This window comes from Perissodus microlepis, chromosome 2 (genome assembly GCF_051167445.1).
Source record: "Perissodus microlepis isolate ML-2025 ecotype Zambia chromosome 2, ASM5116744v1, whole genome shotgun sequence".
Classification (NCBI taxonomy): domain Eukaryota; kingdom Metazoa; phylum Chordata; class Actinopteri; order Cichliformes; family Cichlidae; genus Perissodus; species Perissodus microlepis.
In genome coordinates, this window is record NC_140462.1 from 26,100,608 (window position 1) to 26,118,374 (window position 17,767).

General features: G+C 45.4%; 1 protein-coding gene across 1 annotated transcript; it reads right to left on the bottom strand.

The window, feature by feature from the left end:
* Window positions 1-792: 792 nt before the first annotated feature.
* On the bottom strand, window positions 793-10,966 carry rest (RE1-silencing transcription factor). Its single transcript, XM_084953622.1, has 6 exons — window positions 10,821-10,966; window positions 8,223-8,502; window positions 6,948-7,520; window positions 6,659-6,819; window positions 6,462-6,545; window positions 793-5,061 (listed from the first exon to the last, which is right to left on the bottom strand). Exons 2-6 carry the CDS (start codon window positions 8,465-8,467, stop codon window positions 3,206-3,208), a joined length of 2,919 nt encoding a protein of 972 aa, XP_084809748.1. The 5' UTR covers window positions 8,468-8,502; window positions 10,821-10,966; the 3' UTR covers window positions 793-3,205.
* Between the last annotated feature and the right edge of the window lie 6,801 nt (window positions 10,967-17,767).

Sequence of the window (17,767 nt, forward strand, 5' to 3'; positions counted from 1 at the left end):
ACAATAAATATGAAGTTATACTATCGAAATAAAATTAAATTCACACTTTTAAACAAACGTCCTCACAAACTGGGCCTCCAGTGCCGTTTCCTCACTTCTTTATTTGTGGTTCTTAAATAATTCACTTGTTTCCCCCGAGAAACTCCTGTTTCTTTCACTCTTTCTGGTAGACTTTAACCTCCTGCACAGTGTTCATCATTTGTTTTGTTATTTTCAGAGTGTCTTCTTTGAAATGGTTTATTTTATTGACGTAGCTCATAAGTGACATTAGACTTTGTATTTCATTAAGTTGTATACTAATTTTCCCTGAGCCAGTTCTGCTAAAGGTCTACTCCTGGTAAAGGGGAGTTTTTCCTTTCCACTGTCACCAAGTGCTTGCTCATAAGGGGTCATTTGATTGTTGGGGTTATCTCGCTATTATTGCAGGGTCTTTATGCTTGTTGTTGTGATTTGGCACTATATAAATAAAATTTAATTTGTTTTAAATGTAAGGTGTAAAATCAGAGGTCTAGGTGGAAATACCCTCACATTAAATCTTTTTACTATTTAAACTCGTATTCACAAAAATCTGGAAAACTGGGGAGTTTTGGTGTTAGCTGGTCGTGATGCTTTGATTCCATTCTGTGCAAAAACACATCCATGTGTGATATTTTAAAATGTTGTAAATATTTAAAGTCACACCAGATTTTCTTTGATGTCTGATTTTAAGGACTAATGAGGCTTTTAATAGACTCCGAGCTCCGGTTAATTCTGAATGTGTTCCAACTTTATTAAAAACGGGCAGACAGATGCTGAAGTTGCTGATAGTGTTTGGAAATCTTTATTTACAAAAAAGCAGAAGAAAGTACGTTACAGATTAAAGCTTTAATCGGTTAGTTTTTAGCTGAAGAGCGCACTCAAGCTGCTCACAATAACATCAGACAGTTAGACAAACATTTCTAATTTGATTTAAACCTCCTGACAGGAGAAGACGTTTCATCTTGTTAAACAGGCTGCAAACCTTTGTAAACGATAAAGTTGGTGTAATATTATCTGATCATTTTCATCACTCAGTTACTCTGATATTCAGCTGTACATGGGGCATGGTGGAGGCCAAAGTGCTCAAGTTGAGGCTTCAAGACGGAAACTAAAATACAAAGTCTGTAGAAGCAGGAAGAACCTTCTGATCGCAGTGTGAATTAGCAACAAAAGCTGTTTCGGGACCGACTGGACGGACTTTTTGGCTCACGTAAATGTAGTGTCCTCTGAACGCAGCCCCAAATAAATTTTGTTCCTTTCTTTAAAAATATCATTTTCACCTTTCTGTCACAGTTCAGTTAGGCTTAGAGATGCCTGAGAGCAAGCACTGAGGGCAGTGCTTGCTCTGGAAGACTCGATGAGCCCCAATGAGCTTAATTACAGAAAAGATCAAATAACACCATCCTTATCGTTAAGTTACAGAAACTACACAAGCTGCTGCTGACACAAACCTTTACAAGCAGTAACTCATACGCATGATGTCGTTTTCATTTGATAGTAATAAGCCTCTGTAATAATAACAGTCCTCGGATGACGATCACTCTGTACAGTCGGAAAGAAAACACTTTGGCGTCTCCACTAAAGGGAATATCGCACTGAAACTGTAATGAAAAATAACCCCCCAACCCCTAACCATTAATGGAATTTAATGTTTTACTACAGCTGGTGTAATAACCAGATCTTTAATCAAAGCATTCACAAACTGGTACCAGGGCCACACTAAGGGAAAAAAGGAATTTTGAGAATAAAATTCATCTTCCTGTTGGCGCCTCTATAATATGGCCTGTGCTGACAAATTTGCACAGTCTGGTGAAAAGTATCCGGAATTCAGCTATTCCAGTTAGACACATTTGAGCAAACTCAAATAGCTGCTAATGCACAGATGCAAGAACATCAGTGGTCACAATAGTGAGAGGCCACCACAGGAAACGGTGAGACACTTAAAGTGTTTGATCCTGAAGGCGTGGGGCTCAGGTGCTATGTGGTTTGAAGCCTGCTCAACACACACACACACTTTTTTTGTGGAAGCACAAAATAATTGTGTGAGCAGGTTTTCATCCTTTCAAAAATCTGGTTATTTTAAGTAGACTTACTATTTAGTTTGGTTTTAATCAATCTTTTCCATAAAGTAGCCCTAACACTAGTCCCTAACACAAAAATGGCATATTCAGACCAAATGCAAAGTGAAGTTTAAGTGCAGCGTGATTACAAACAAAGTTTGGAAAAGGTTGTGAAGAACTGAACGCAAATTCAACAGATTTGCTTTGAGCTGTGTCGATTTTCCTGCAGACTGTCCATTCTCTTCAAGCCAGAAATGGAGGAAAAGCCAGTTGCTAAATGATAAGGAGAGTAATCTTAGGGCTTCATTTGAATGTTACATGACTCCAGGTATTGGTGAGGTTTATTAAGAAGCAGTCATCCCACTGGCTATTAATATATGTGATTGTGAAAAGGTCCAAAAACATTCCAGCGACTCTGCTTCAGGTTTTGTTTGAACACACCAAAGGAGAAAAGCATTTTTCTGCAGACTTGAACCTTCAGACGACAAATATAAAAACAAATGAGAAGAAAAGCGCAACATTTCAACAGCTGATTGTCAAAGGCACTGAATGTTTTTTCTTTAAAAAAAAAAAATGGGAAAAAATTCCACTTTTACACTAGAAAATCTTTCTTTTTTTTCCTACATGGAGACTTCACGACACTGACAGGTTTCAAAAAGGTCTCCAGATGTTCTGTGGAGGTCATGAAAATTGATATGATGTTAAAATTCATTGTATGTGCAACAGCAGAGTTGAGGTGGACATGATCTGAGAGAGAGAAAAGCATATGTACATGCCAGTGTGTCGGCTCAAACTGACCCTACAGACCAGACCAGCATGTAAAAGTTCAAAAGGGTCTGAGCACCTAACATAGCCCCCGACGCCTCTTCCAGGACTCCACAGGAGGAGGCGGATTCTGGAAGACCTTCCAGAATCCTGGACGTCTTCAAATCAGCAAAACAAGAGCAAATCTGGTGATAACTGAATAGAATCAGCTGCTAAATTTAAAGAGTTGGTGCTCGGACACCAAATGATGAGACATTTGTTCAGTTTATACGTTTGTGCAGTCTTATTTCACACAACTGGAGTGTCTGCACTTTAAAGCAGAGACGGGTCCTAAAGATGCACAGTGTGCTGGATACAGCTCCTCATTTCTGGGAACTGCTGTCCATGTAGTAGACGTTCACCAGGTGGCGGTTCAAGTGGCGCCGATACTCCACCTCCAGGGGGAACGTGCGGTCGCAAAAGATGCACATGTGACTCTTTAGCTCAGTAGGAGTTGGGATCTCATCAGTGGGTGTTTCTGGGTCATTGGGCATCTTAGTCGACCCGGCGCCGTTGCCATTGAGGCCGGAGTCGTCGCTGCCCTCGGAGGCGCTGTCGCTGATGTCACTCCCTCCTTCGTGGCTGCTGTGGATGCCCTCGTCATCCTCGGGCTCGGTGGGTTTGCTTCGCTGCCCAGGGAGCACCAGAGAAGGTGGTGACTTGGGTTTTAGGAATGTTGGCGCAGGTTGTTCTTCAGCAGGAGAAGGCGTGTCCTCACCGGAGCTGCAGGTGGGTGAAATGTCCGTCTTCTCAGAGTGTTTGTTTGGAGTCTTTTCTGGCTCTGGTGGAGCATGTGTACTTGCGGTGGTTCTTGCTGCAGGGCTGTGTTCTGTTGGGTCGCTGTGAGCGGTTTCCTTTGAGTTGTCCAGATGAGGAGAAACTTTCTGAGCCTCTGAGCATGGACTGTTGATTGAAGTTGCTCGACCCTCTGCTGGCTCCACAGCAGGCTGAGGGGTGGGGGCTTTCTTGTTGGAGCTCCTCGTCTTCTTCTGCTTTGCTGGTATTGCCCCATTGGACTTGTGTGCTGTCAGACTGGACTCAGTTACCTTGCTGGTGTTTTGTGAGGCAGGTTTAGACTGAACATCCTCCACAGCTGAGGCTTTCACCCTCCTGGTCTTGGATGGAGTGCAGGGCTTGCTGGAAAGATCTAAAGCCTCCACAGCTCTCCTCTTTAATGCCTTTTCCTTGACTACCTTTTCCTTCTGACCTTTCTCTGGGCACTTGTGTTTCTGTGGAGCTTGTTTGACGTGCTCTGCAGTCTTCTCAGACTTCTTTGTTCCAGACTTTCTGGCTTTGCTGGCATTTTTGCTGTCATTCTTCTGATTTTCTTTCTCTTTCTCAGGCATCCCTTTTTGTTCCTCTTTGTCCAGCTTCTGCCTGGCTGATCTTGCCTCCTCTGGTCTTTGTTGGTCAGATTTCTCTCTCTCTGCTGGGTCTTTCTGGGTTATGCGTGCTTCTGCTTGGTTCTGAACAGCTACTTTCTCTGTTGCAAGCTTCTTGGCTCGTCTCTTCACTTTGTTCTCTAAACTTTCTGTCTCCATCTGGATTTCTTTAACAGATGCATTCTCCACCGGACTCTCAGTGACCTTCTCGACCTTCTTCTGTCTTGTGATCTTTTTCTCTGGTTCCACTTTGTCCTTCGCTTTTGGCAGTTTCTCAGATGTGATGGTTGATTTCTTCTGAACCTTGCCAGGTGTTTCGGTCTGTACCGATTGGCCAGTGCTGGGCCGAGTGTTCTTTCTGATTGACAGATTGATAGGACTCGACTCCTCCTCCCCGTTGTCCATGTCCAGGTCTTCCTCAATGCTGGATGAATCATCAAGCTTATTTGCTCCAGAGTCTGACTTTTCCTCTGCACTCTCGGGACCTGGTTTCTTGACTCGCAGCTTGACTTTGGAAACATCCAGGGCAACATTGCAGCCAGAGTGCCTAGACTTGATGTGATACTGCAGGTTGCATTTCTTGGAGGCAGCATACTTGCAGAGGGGACAGAGAAACTGCCGAGGATTGAGGTGGAGTTCAACATGCTTCTTGTAGTTGCTGCGATCAGCGGTCTTGTACTCACAGTAGGGGCAGGAAAGAGGTTTGGGGCCATTGTGGACCTGTCGAGCATGTCGAGTCACCTCGTGTTGGTTGGCTGCCAGGTAGGTACAGCTCTCGCACTTGAAAGGACGCTCACCTGCACACAAGAAAGTGAGGTGTTACACCCTTGCAGTGAAGGCAGTAGGATATAGAAAAGCTTCATGCAGCAGGTGAGTCTGATACTTGAGGATCTATATACGACAGTAGACTGATTCCTTATGTTTGTCTGTAACTGCTATATGTCTGTATTCACAACCCTGAGGTCCCTTTCTTAACCATAAAGAACAAAAAACACACCATGCATAAGTCTGACTCATCTCTAGTTCAAAGTAATCTCCTTGTGCACCTGTGGACAACTTCCCATTGTGGCTGCTGTTTTTTGAATGAGCTCCATGGTGAAATCGAGCAAACTAGCTTCCAAACATCAACTTCGGTTTAAAGTGGCCACCTTTCAGGCCAAAGATCATCACTGCTGAAGTTGAACGGTCTCCAGCTGGAGCCCATAGACCAAACATTTATCCAACGGTGTGAGGGAGGGCAATTACTGCTGACCAAACCAACAAAACTTTACCATCCTACCCTCCTCACAGAATTTGGTTACGTGGAGATTGGTCAAATTGCTGTTAATGTGCTTTTTGCTTTTTATAGGTGGAGTTTTTATTTAACCTTTTCTCAGCAAATCTATAAATTGTATCTTGTTTAGTAAAATCTGCAAAATTATTACTTTCAAATCATTCAGGTTTATTTGTGTATTCGATGGAAGCCAAACAACTGAAACAGGATCGTTCATGCAGGAGTTTGAGGATCACAGAAGAGCAGATAAAACTGAAACCACTTAATCAGAGGCCGTTTTCTGACCCCGCTGATATGTTTTCAGATTCATCTGCTCTTCGGTGTGAATGCCCCACAGAGCAACACAACACAACACAGGAGGTGGTAGCATATAGTTCTGCTGTTACCATGTTAGTCCAACAGCGACAGCTTCAGTGAGAGCAACACAAACAGAAATGTTCAGAGTGAGTCAGAGGAACAAAAACAGAGCGAAAACATCAGTGATATTAATTCTACTTAGTCCTATCATATATCACTAATATCACCATGCTACATCTACTAAAGTACAGCAGTGTGAGCACTACAACTTCTGTAATACTAATACTTTAACAATTTTACTCTCGGGTCTTGAATATTCAACTATGAGCTAGATAAGTAAGAAAGGTACATTTCAGAATCTAGACCAAGGGTGTCAAACTCGGGAGTATTTTATAAATATGGGACAAATCCTGCTTTCAAGGGACAAGAAACTACTACTACTACTGCCCTGACAAACTGCCCGGGTCTTTACGCCATCTGCTTAATCCTGGAACAAGTGCCAAACAAAGAGAGCAAACCACTCACTCTGGCTGGCTAAGAGAAACATCGAGCAGTGTTGTACAACTGATTTAACAGTTTACTATTCAACTCTCCAACTGATTTATTAGCCTCTACAGTTAGTTTTACCTGAGTGAGTCCTCATGTGTCGGGTCAGGTGGGTCTTCTGTGAGCTTGAGTAGTCGCAGTATGGACACTGGAATGGGCGAACACCTGAAATAGACAGAAAATAACACTGAGGTCCCACGACCACCTACATACAGACACTTTTAGTGCCTAAAAGACTTCAGACAGGCAAAAGACAGAAACGCAGAGGGTCGTCGTACCAGTGTGAGTCCGAATGTGTTGGATATAGTTGCTCTTGCGGTCAGAGAAGTAGGAGCACTGGCTGCAGGTGTGCAGTTTGCTGGGGAAGTGATTCCTTAGATGTTTCCTCCAGTGGTACTGACTGACGGTGGTGTATGGACACAGAGTACACTTAAACACCCTGCAGAGACACAGCGGCAGCACACACTCGTTACTCAGGTCGGTAAAACAACCGGTCATTAATTTTCCTGCAAAATGCTGGTATATGGAGGCAAAGTGTGTGTGTCAGTGCACAAGTGCAGGTCTTACCTGTGGTCTTCACCCTCCTTGTTGTGGTGTTTCAGGTGGGCAATGTAGTGGTCGTATCGGTTGGTGTTGTAGCCGCAGCGCTCACACCTGATCAGCCCTTTGATGTCATCTGCATTGGCTGCCACCTCCCCGCCGCTCTCGGCCTCACCACCTGCCGGGGCCTCGGGTGCTTCCGCCTCCTTTGCCTTGGTCTTGCTCCTCCCCTCCACCCGGTTCACCACCATCATCTTGCTGATACTGTGGGTGCTTAGATGATCCACAAACTCCTGCTCATTTTCCGCCTGGAAGTGACATGGTTTGCAGTGGAACGGTTTCTTCTTCTTCGTGCTCTCCGTCACAGCAGGCGGGGCCTCTTTGCGTTTGGCACCCTGGGGAGGTGGTGTTTTAGTGGTGGTGGCGGAGGAGGAGCGGGGCTGAGGCGGGCAGGACAGATCTTCAGCTTTGTCTTCCTCATCCTCGTTCTCATTCTCCTCTGTCCTGTTTCCAACAACCACAGCACGGATACCTGGGCCCAGAGTCTCGGGATACTTCTCAATACCGGCATCTCTCTGATTCTGGTTCTCGTAGCCATACCTGATCGCACACACAGGTGAGTTAGTGGCCAGATGAAACAGGTATCTGCAATATTACTATCAGGTTCTATAGAGCAGGTCTTTCTTTTATTATCAGTAATATCTCAATCAGAAAATCTAGAGCATGCTTTAAAATATTTTGCCTGCTGTGGGCATCCTTTGCACAAACAAGGGAATTCCTCACAATACGCACTCACAGCTAAGCTGAAATCAAATCAAACTACCCACACTAAGTGCTGCTGGAAAGGGAAAATGACTACAAAAGCAACAACTCATTCTTCATGACAGCAAAAAAGGCAGATAACTCGCTTCTGAACTGGGCGCACATGGGAGCTTCACGGGCTGTCCTTAACTGGAATATGTAACGCCTTTTGCAACTTCACAGGGAAACATAAAACATTTATAGATCTTAGCTTCCTTCATTTTAAATCCAGACTTTTTAATGACCCGCGGGAACCCTGTGTGTGTAATCATGTTGGACCAAACGCAATCTCAACAGAAAAAAAGTGTGATTATGATTTCTGCCATTCAGAGGAGCTGTCGCTGAAGGTTTTTTCTCTTAATGGCAAATATAGAAACGGCTGGATGTTTCCAGGAATAGCAAACAACCCATGAGTTAAAAAATAGTTTCAATGTTTGGTTAAAGTTTCCCTTGGTTAATATGGGGGTCAAGCCGAGGTCGGACTCGTTCTCACTTCCTCACCTGATCACACTCTCGTCCTCGCTGTCCGAGTAGCTGCCTCCCACGGTCTTCAGCTCCATCATCTCCTTCTCACCATCACAGCCACCGCCGCTCTCCGCGGCTGTCACCGCTGCCACGTTTGCCAGCATCACCAACTGAGGGGCGGGTAGCGTGTTCCTGGGCATGTCGCTGAGATTCTGCCCATCCTCCATCAGAGGAACACCCACGGGGAACATATCGAGCGAGAACACAGGCTGAACTGCCATGTGGAGTTCAGCGCTTCACCTAGACACACGGAAAGCTGCAGGGACAACGACACGGGAGGAATATTTTTAATAACTGCGATCTCTGAATCATAACCACATATATGTTTCTGGTTATTTTTTCCTTTAACTTATGTGTAACACTGAACATGAAGCGTTCTAAATCCTCCCTGCCTAAGACGGACCACAGATAACAGTTTTTCTCATATAAGGATTTGAGCGCAATCTACTTAATAATATCCATAATTACAGATAAATGCAAATCTGCAAATCAACACAAGCTCATGGCCCTCATTTCTGAATATTTGAGTGGAACCGTTCCTACCCTGTGCAAAAAAATAATCTACAAAACATGTGGACCGGCTTGTTTTCGTATGTTACTAAATCAGACTCATTCTGAACCAACCGGCTTGTGCAATCTGCATACTGCCACTACTTCTCTATTACTCCTCTAGTTTACCTCCAGTTGAAGCGGAAGTGGTGACGATGTTTTAAGAGAGAAACCTGCATCGCTAAGGCAAGAAAAAGGGGGGGGGGGGAAAGCGAGGTTCCACTTGATCACTTCCACTTTGGCTTTAGAACTAAAGAAACCTCTTGGATGAGACGTGAAACGTTTTCAAGAAATTTAAATAAGTCCAGTTGCCTTCTTCTAAAGCTTCTTAGGCTAACATGACCTGGATGACTGAGACATTATGGTTTGTTTGGGGGATTTTTGCAAACTGTGGATGATGACCAAAGGGCAATAATAACGACAATAGTTTTATTATTGTTATTAGCAGCAGTTTTCTATTTAAAGACTTGTGATTTTTCCTAAGAAAAGGGCCACTATTTGTTCTCCTGCTGTTACATCTAAGTTTGAGGGTAGAGTACGAACACAGTCAGGTATAAAATTACTGATAAATCACTGGCTTGTGTGTAAATTTTTCTTACTCACAATTTACGCATTGCATATGCACAGCGTACTCCTACGTGGAATAAAATGTGTCATAGAAACAGTGTTTGTCTTAACTTTTAAAAAATGTATTCTTTTCCTAGTATTACTAAAACTTTTTAAAAATATTTGTAATACTTGGACTGTATGATACATTTTACTGATACAATGTGTGTGTTTTTAACTTATTTTAAAAATAAAAAAAATGGGACTTCATTTTATTTTATTTTGTTTAAAATAATTTTCATAGTAAAAAAAAAAAGCGATTCGTTGGTCATGTTAGTCGCTTAAATAGCTTGGTCACTTGCGGCTTAGGTCTTTTTAATTTACCAATTTTAAATATTAGCGCTTATTACTAATCAATGAGCCTCCCGGGAGATGAATTTGCCTATTATAAAAAAAGAGGAAGTCATTACAGGGTAATTTTCCTTCCTCTCAGAATAAACATCCTGCAGTAAAGACGCTGAAATAACAACTGAAAACTTTCACTACATCGCTTTGTCGGCCATTTTGAAAGCAGCACCACGGCTCAGTCGACAGCGCCACACAGAAGTCCCTCTGGAAAAACACCAAGTTTAGAGGACCATCCCGCGGGGAAGGAGGCCGCCTGGCAGCTACTTAAACCCCACATCTCACCAACTAAAGGTCAAAGTTATTCAGCAGAAAATAAGCCGAATTTATGGTGGAAAAACAGAAGTGACAAAAACCTAAAACTCTGCCACATAAAAACACAAATACCTCCATAAATCTGTCGACATCGAATTAGCAGTGGTGGAAGTAAACTTCTTCAGCTGATTTGGATCAAGATAAATAAGGTCAGAGTGGACAAAAGAAGGAGGTTTTAAGTGAAGGATTAAAAAGTGAAAGTCCAATAATCTGCCCAGATTTAGGATGTCTGGGGACTAACAACATCAGGAACTATTTTCTGTAGAAAAAAAAATCTCACTCACGATTTTTTTTTCCTGAGACGTTTGATTAAATCACTTTTAACTTGAACCCATGAGATTATATTTTACTCGTGTAAAAAATGGTAGCTGTAAAGCTGCCGTTGTAATTTACAGCCACCATTTCAGATCCTTACGGAGTTTCACCAAACTTCGTTTGCGGAAGCGCACAAGTCGAATCAAACAGCGACATTTTACTGCGGCACTTCGGAGTCGGTCTAAAGTGTTACAGGAGCTTTTCCAGCTGTTTTCCAGCGGCGAATCTGCAGCTGGCAGCCGGGGAAATGTGGGGAAAGTGTGGGTCGATGTGTTAGAGTGTTAGCCATGGTCCTGATCAGCCCCGGACAGCGCCTTCTTCACCACCTCACCGCCTCCATTTTCCCAAACTGACTTCAACTTTGCAGCCGCTCCGCTCCGACAAAAACCCCGCACAGATGCGCTTTCAGCCCGACACTTCCCGCCCTGCAGCCCGGACACTCACCAGCTCCTCACGTCCGAACTCTACGAAACTTTTCCTGGACTTCTGCTTCTGTTTGTAGTTTTTCTTTCTCCCTTCGACGAACAGCGCACGGAGAAAAGTGAACACAACTTTCCGCACATTCCTCCACAGCGACGCACGACCGTGACGTGAGCACGTCGCTCACACAGCGCGAGGAGGTGTGGAAATCAGCTCCCAATCTTTTATTTTAAAGTAACGGTATTATTTATGTATTTATTTATTTATTAAATAGCATAATTTATTAATTCTATTCACTTTATTTTGATTATTGTACCTGATACATCCAGTTGATTTAATTTTTTTATATAAAATGTCACAGTTACCTACAAAGATGACTTTTCCCTCATACGAAACAATAAAGACAGTTTTTTGTTTTGCTTTTTAATTCAAAACAAAAAGTTATACTCTGTTGTTTCAGTGTTGTGCCAAAAGTAGCCTTGTATTGTTATGGAACTCTTGTGCTTGCTACACCAAATAGCCAGTTCCTGTTAAAAAAAACAAAACAAAAAAAAAAACAGCTAATGCAGTGCTCTTGTTAAACTCTTTGAATTAAAGCTGAAAGTCTGTGCCTCAATCACATCTTGTTTTTTGTTTGTTTGTAATTTTATTTTAAATCCACTGTGGTGTGGACAGAGACAAAATCACAAAATATGTTGCTTCCCCAAATTCTTTGGACATAACTGTACATAGTCCTCACCCTCACCTGACCATGAAATTTATACAAATTGTAAAACCTCCATACACACCTATCGTTCAACTAGATTATCCCATTATTGATGAAAGTATATGAATCAGTATAATAAAGGGTTAAAAATGCTCACACCACTGATTTCTCAGAATCATTTTTGTTTCAGTCAATCAGGTTTGATTCCTTATTGAATGATTTTAAACACAAAATTAACATCTGAGTATATCAAAACAGTGCTAACAGACTGGCAAAAGCAAAGGAAAAGGCCGATAGTGAATTTTATAGGAGGTCGGATACTAAGGCATGAGAAAAGAACTTGTATCAACTGGCTAGGCAGAGATATCAAACTGGAAAGGATGTGCAACAGGTTAGGGTGATTAAGGGCAGAGATGGAAGTGAGAGATGGAACACTCAAAATGAGTACTTTGAGAAGTAATGAATGAAGAAAATGAGAGAGAGAGTGGAGGATGGATGGTGGAAAGAGTGAATCAGGAAGAGCTGATGATTCGTAGGGAGGAAATGAGGGCAGCTATGATGAGGACAAAGAGTGGAAAGGAAGATGGTCCAGATGACATACCTGCGAAGGAGATGTCTAGGAGAGAGGGCAGTGGACCTTTTGATCAGATTGTTTAACACAATGAGAGTAGGGAACAGCTGGAAAAGAGCCCGGAGAGGCGAAGGCGTGCTCTGAAGAGGATGACTGAGAAATGGAATAGAAGTGCGTTGGTACCTATTTTCAAGAACAAGGTTCTCAGAGTTTAACAAGAGCAGTGAGCAGTATTCAGCGATACAGGAAACATCAGGGTAACGAGACACAGCTAATTCAAGAAGATGATAACTGGGCATCATTACTGGAAACAAGTGACAGGAGCTACAAAACAAAATACAAACCTTATTTATTTAGATTTTTCTAAAAGGATCTTGGAGCAGTTACCACTTAAAAAAGAAATGAGAATGAGGAGAGAAAGTGGGGGTTTGGTACCTCTGGGCCTCCATCTGGAGCCTGCCTAACATTAAAAGTTTCATCCACAGTGAGAAACAACCAGCAGCTTACTTACAGGTATTATCACTTCTCCTTCAGTTTGCACAGATGACAGAGCAAAGACTGCCGGCCGAGGAAGACTGCAGGTGCTGCTAAACGCTTCTGGAAAAACATAACGAAACTGATTCCAAGTCCAGCATAAACTTTAAATTTATGGATGGATACTTGATTTCTTTTTTGCCAGGCAAAAAGCTGTATTGAACATATTGTAACAACAACACAGGCTGACCAAATACAATGATCCATAAATATAAATATGAAAAATAAATATGTCAATAAATAAAAATTATACAAAAAGGACAGAGAAAAAAGAAAAAAGGCACACACACATATTAAATTTAAATTACTAAGTAATGAGAGTAATTTATAGACTGATCCATTTTGAACTGCTTTCAGAGACTTACTAAACAGCTTTAGATCATTCGTCCAGAATCTGCATTTGTGAATGAAATATTTTCCAATTAAAATTACATTGTTAAGTTCAATTCACGGAGAATCTCCGTGAATCGCTACCTTATTGTGTTCCCAGGGATCCCAGGGGCTATGTTGTCTGGGCGCTTTTGCCCCCTGTTAGGGTCTCCCATGGCAAATTGGTCCTGGGTGAGGGACCAGACAAAGAGCGATTCAGAAGACCCTTATGAAGAAAAAAAAAAATAGGGTTACCGGGGCCCCGCCCTGGAGCCAGGCCCGGGGAGGGTGCCCGAGGGTGAGCGTCTGGTGGCCGGGCCTTAGTCCATGGGGCCCGGCCGGGCACAGCCCGAAAAGGGGACATGGGCCCATCCTCCCGCAGGCCCACCACCCGCAGGAGGCGCCATAGGGGTCGGGTGCATTGTGTGCCCAGCGGCGGCCAGGAGCGGAGGCCCTGGCGGACTGATCCCCAGCTGCCAAGACTGGCAATTGGGACATGGAATGTCACCTCTCTGGTGGGGAAGGAGCCTGACTTAGTGCGTGAGGTTGAGAGGTACCGGCTAGATATAGTTGGGCTCACCTCTACGCATGGCTTGGGCTCTGGAACCAGTCTCCTGGAGAGGGGCTGGACTCTGTCTCAGTCTGGAGTTGCCCCTGGTGAGAGGCGGCGGGCTGGGGTGGGTATTCTAATATCCCCTCGGCTTGTTGCCGGTACGTTGGGGTTTTTCCCGGTGGATGAGAGGGTTTGTTCCCTGCGCCTTAGGGTCGGGGAACGGGTCCTGACTGTCATCTGCGCTTATGCGCCGAGTGGCAGTTCAGAGTACCCAGCCTTCTTAGAGTTCCTGGTGGGGTGCTGGAAGGTGCTCCACCTGGAGACTCTGTTGTCCTGCTGGGAGACTTCAATGCTCACGTGGGTAACGACAGCGAGACCTGGAGGGGCGTGATTGGGAGGAACGGCCTCCCTGATCTGAACCCGAGCGGTGTTTTGTTATTGGACTTCTGTGCAAATCACAGTTTGGCCATAACGAACACCTTGTTCGAACATAAGAGTGTCCATAAGTGCACGTTGCACCAGGACGCTCTAGGCCGTAGGTCGATGATCGATTTTGTAATCGTATCACCAGACCTGCGACCATATGTTCTGGACACTCAGGTAAAGAGAGGGGCTGAGCTGTCAACTGATCACCACCTGGTGGTGAGTTGGATCAGGTGGCGGGGGAGGACGCTGGACAGACCCGGTGCACCTAAACACGTAGTGAGGGTGTGCTGGGAACGTCTAGCAGAGGCCCCAGTCCGCGAGATCTTCAATGCACACCTCCGGCAGAGCTTCAACAGCATTCCGAGGGAGACTGGGGACATTGAGTCCGAATGGACCATGTTCAGCGTCTCCATTGCTGAAGCTGCTGCATTGAGCTGTGGCCGCAAGGTGGTTGGTGCCTGCCGTGGTGGTAATCCCCGAACCAAATGGTGGACACCAGAGGTGAAGGGAGCCACCAGGCTGAAGAAGGAGTCCTATCGGGCTTGGTTAGCCTGTGGGACTCCGGAGGCAGCCGACAGGTATCGACAGGCCAAGCGGAATGCAGCTCGGGCAGTGGCTGAAGCAAAAACTCGGGTGTGGGAGGAGTTCGGAGAGGCCATAGAAAAAGACTTTCAGACTGCCTCGAAGAGATTCTGGCAAACCGTCAGGCGTCTCAGGAGGGGAAAGCGGTGCTCTACCTGCACTGTGTATAGTGCTGGCGGAGCGCTGCTGACTTCGACTGAGAAAATTGTCAGGCGGTGGAAGGAATACTTCGAGGACCTCCTTAATCCCACTGACACATCTTCCGAGGAGGAAGCAGAGTCTGGGGATGAGGGGAATGACCCACCAATTTCTGAAGGCGAGGTCACTGAGGCAGTTAAACAACTCCTTGGTGGGAGAGCCCCTGATGTTGATGAGGTCCGCCCCGAGTTCCTGAAGGCTCTGGACTTTGTAGGGCTGTCCTGGTTGACACGCCTCTACAATGTTGCGTGGAGATCAGGGGCAGTACCCCTGGACTGGCAGACCGGGGTGGTGGTCCCCATCTTTAAGAAGGGGGACCGGAGGGTGTGTTCCAACTACAGGGGGATCACACTCCTCAGCCTCCCTGGGAAAGTCTATGCCAGGGTGCTGGAAAGGAGAGTTCATCCGCTAGTCGAACCTCGGATACAAGAGGAACAATGCGGTTTTCGTCCTGGTCGCGGAACACTGGACCAGCTCTTTATCCTCTCAAGGATACTTGAGGGTGCATGGGAGTTTGCCCAACCAGTCTACATGTGTTTTGTGGACTTGGAGGGAGGTGGGAGGTGCTGCGGGAGTATGGGGTGTCTGGCCCATTACTACGGGCCATTCAATCCCTATACAACCGTTGCAAGAGCTTGGTTCGCATTGCCGGCAATAAGTTGGACTCGTTCCCGGTGGGTGATGGGCTCCGCCAGGGCTGCCCTTTGTCACCGATTCTGTTCTTTAGACTGTTAGCCTGTACGTTAGCCTGTTATTGGACTCATCTCGGACGGGGATGAGTCTGCCTACAGGAGGGAGGTTGAACGTCTGGTGTCCTGGTGCAGCTACAACAACCTGGTGCTGAATGCCCAGAAGACAGTGGAGATTATTGTGGACTTCAGGAAGCACACAGCCCCACTCCCCCCCCATCATCCTGACTGACACCCTCATCACCTCTGTGGACTCATTCCGCTTCCTGGGTACCACCATCACCCAGGACCTGAAGTGGGAGCCCACCATCACCTCCGTCATTAAGAAAGCCCAGCAGAGGATGTACTTCCTGAGGCAGCTGAAGAAATTCAACCTGCCAACACGGACGATGATGCAATTCTACACTGCAATCATCGAGTCCATCCTCACCTCATCCATCACCGTGTGGTACGCTGGAGCCACTATCAGGGACAAACAGAGACTGCAGCGTGTTGTGCGCTCTGCTGAGAAGGTGATTGGCTGCAGACTCCCATCTCTGCAGGACCTGTACACCTCCAGGACACTGGGGCGTGCAGCTCGGATCTCAGCTGACCCTTCTCACCCTGGACACAGTCTGTTTGACCTGCTCCCCTCAGGCAGGAGGCTCCGGTCCATTCGTACCAGAACCTCTCGCCATAAGAACAGTTTCTTCCCCTCTGCTGTTGGACTCATGAACAATAACCGTATGACTGTTCCCACCACTAACACATGACCCTACGCTGTGTTCACTGCATCATTCCATGTTTGGCACTGATCACCACATGCACTCATGTATATATCTATCTACTTAGCACTTTTAATTCTTATTTTTATTTTTATGTCTATTTAAGCGTTATATGACAGTATGTTTGCACTAAGTACCGCAGCAATTTCCTAATGTTGTAAACCTGCTCAACATTTGGCAATAAAACCCTTTCTGATTCTGATTCTGATTCTGTTCAGAATTTTTATGGACAGGGTTTCTAGGCGCAGCCAAGTGGCGGAGGGTTTTCACTTCGGTGGCCTCAGAATCTCATCTCTGCTTTTTGCGGATGATGTGGTTCTGTTGGCTTCATCGGGTGAAGGCCTCCAGCTCGCACTGGAACGGTTCGCAGCTGAGTGTGAAGCAGCGGGAATGAGGATCAGCACCTCCAAATCTGAGGCCATGGTTCTCAGCCGGAAAAGGGTGGAGTGCCCACTCCCGGGTCGGGGATGAGTTCCTGCCCCAAGTGGAGGAGTTCAAGTATCTCGGGGTCTTGTTTGCGAGCGATGGGAGAAGGGAGCCGGAGATCGACAGACGGATTGGTGCTGCAGCTGCAGTGATGCGGAGGCTGCACCGGTCCGTCGTGGTGAAGAGGGAGCTGAGTGTAAAAGCAAAGCTCTCAATTTACCGGTCGATCTACGTCCCTACCCTCACCTATGGCCACGAGCTGTGGGTAGTGACCGAAAGAACGAGATCGCGGATACAAGCGGCGGAAATGAGCTTCCTCCGAAGGGTGGCTGGCCTCTCCCTTAGAGATAGGGTGAGAAGTTCGGCCATCCGGGAGGGGCTCAGAGTAGAGAAGCTGCTCCTCCACATCGAAAGGAGCCAGCTGAGGTGGTTCGGGCATCTGACAAGGATGCCTCCTGGGCGCCTCCTGGGTGAGGTGTTCTGGGCATGTCCCACCGGGAGGAGGCCCCGGGGCAGACCCAGGACACGCTGGAGAGATTATATCTCTCGGCTGGCCTGGGAACGCCTTGGTGTTCCCCTGGATAAGCTGGAGGTGGTGGCTGGGGAGAGGGAGGTCTGGGCTTCTCTGCTTAGGCTGCTGCCCCCGCGACCCAGCCCCGGATAAAGCGGATGAAGATGGATGGATGGATTGTTGAGTAAATTTCTGCTTTTCTATTCTGGCCTGCAACCAATCCAAAAGGACTGTATTGTTTTACACTGAATTTTTCTGACTCACTGTTACAAAAATACAGCGATTTACCTGTTCTTTAAATCTCAGTGTAATAAAATCATTAACTGGATAAATTTCATTTAAAATGGTTTAAAATGTTGTCTCCAAATTTTGGTTATCTGATCTGATAGAGATAAAAATATCTTATAAAGATATAGTGTCTTTTAACCTGATTAGTATAATTTTTTTAGCATTAGATGTAATATTTTCATTGTGGCGCAGATCAGGATCTTTGAAATCTCTGAGTGCTGCAGATCTTTGCTAAAGTTTGAGAGAGTGGGACTGTTTTATCAACTTTTTATAGATTTTTGGATTAAAGCAAAGACTGAATTTAAAACAAAGTTCTTGACACGGCAACGCACCACCAATATCATTCATGAAATG

Coding starts and splice junctions, on each gene's coding strand:
- rest (XM_084953622.1), bottom strand. CDS start 8,467: ATGGCAGTTCAGCCTGTGTTCTCGCTCGATATGTTCCCCGTGGGTGTT. Junction 7,521..8,222: donor GAGGACGAGAGTGTGATCAG/GTGAGGAAGTGA, acceptor GTGTGCGATCAG/GTATGGCTACGAGAACCAGA. Junction 6,546..6,658: donor ACACATTCGGACTCACACTG/GTACGACGACCC, acceptor TGTCTATTTCAG/GTGTTCGCCCATTCCAGTGT.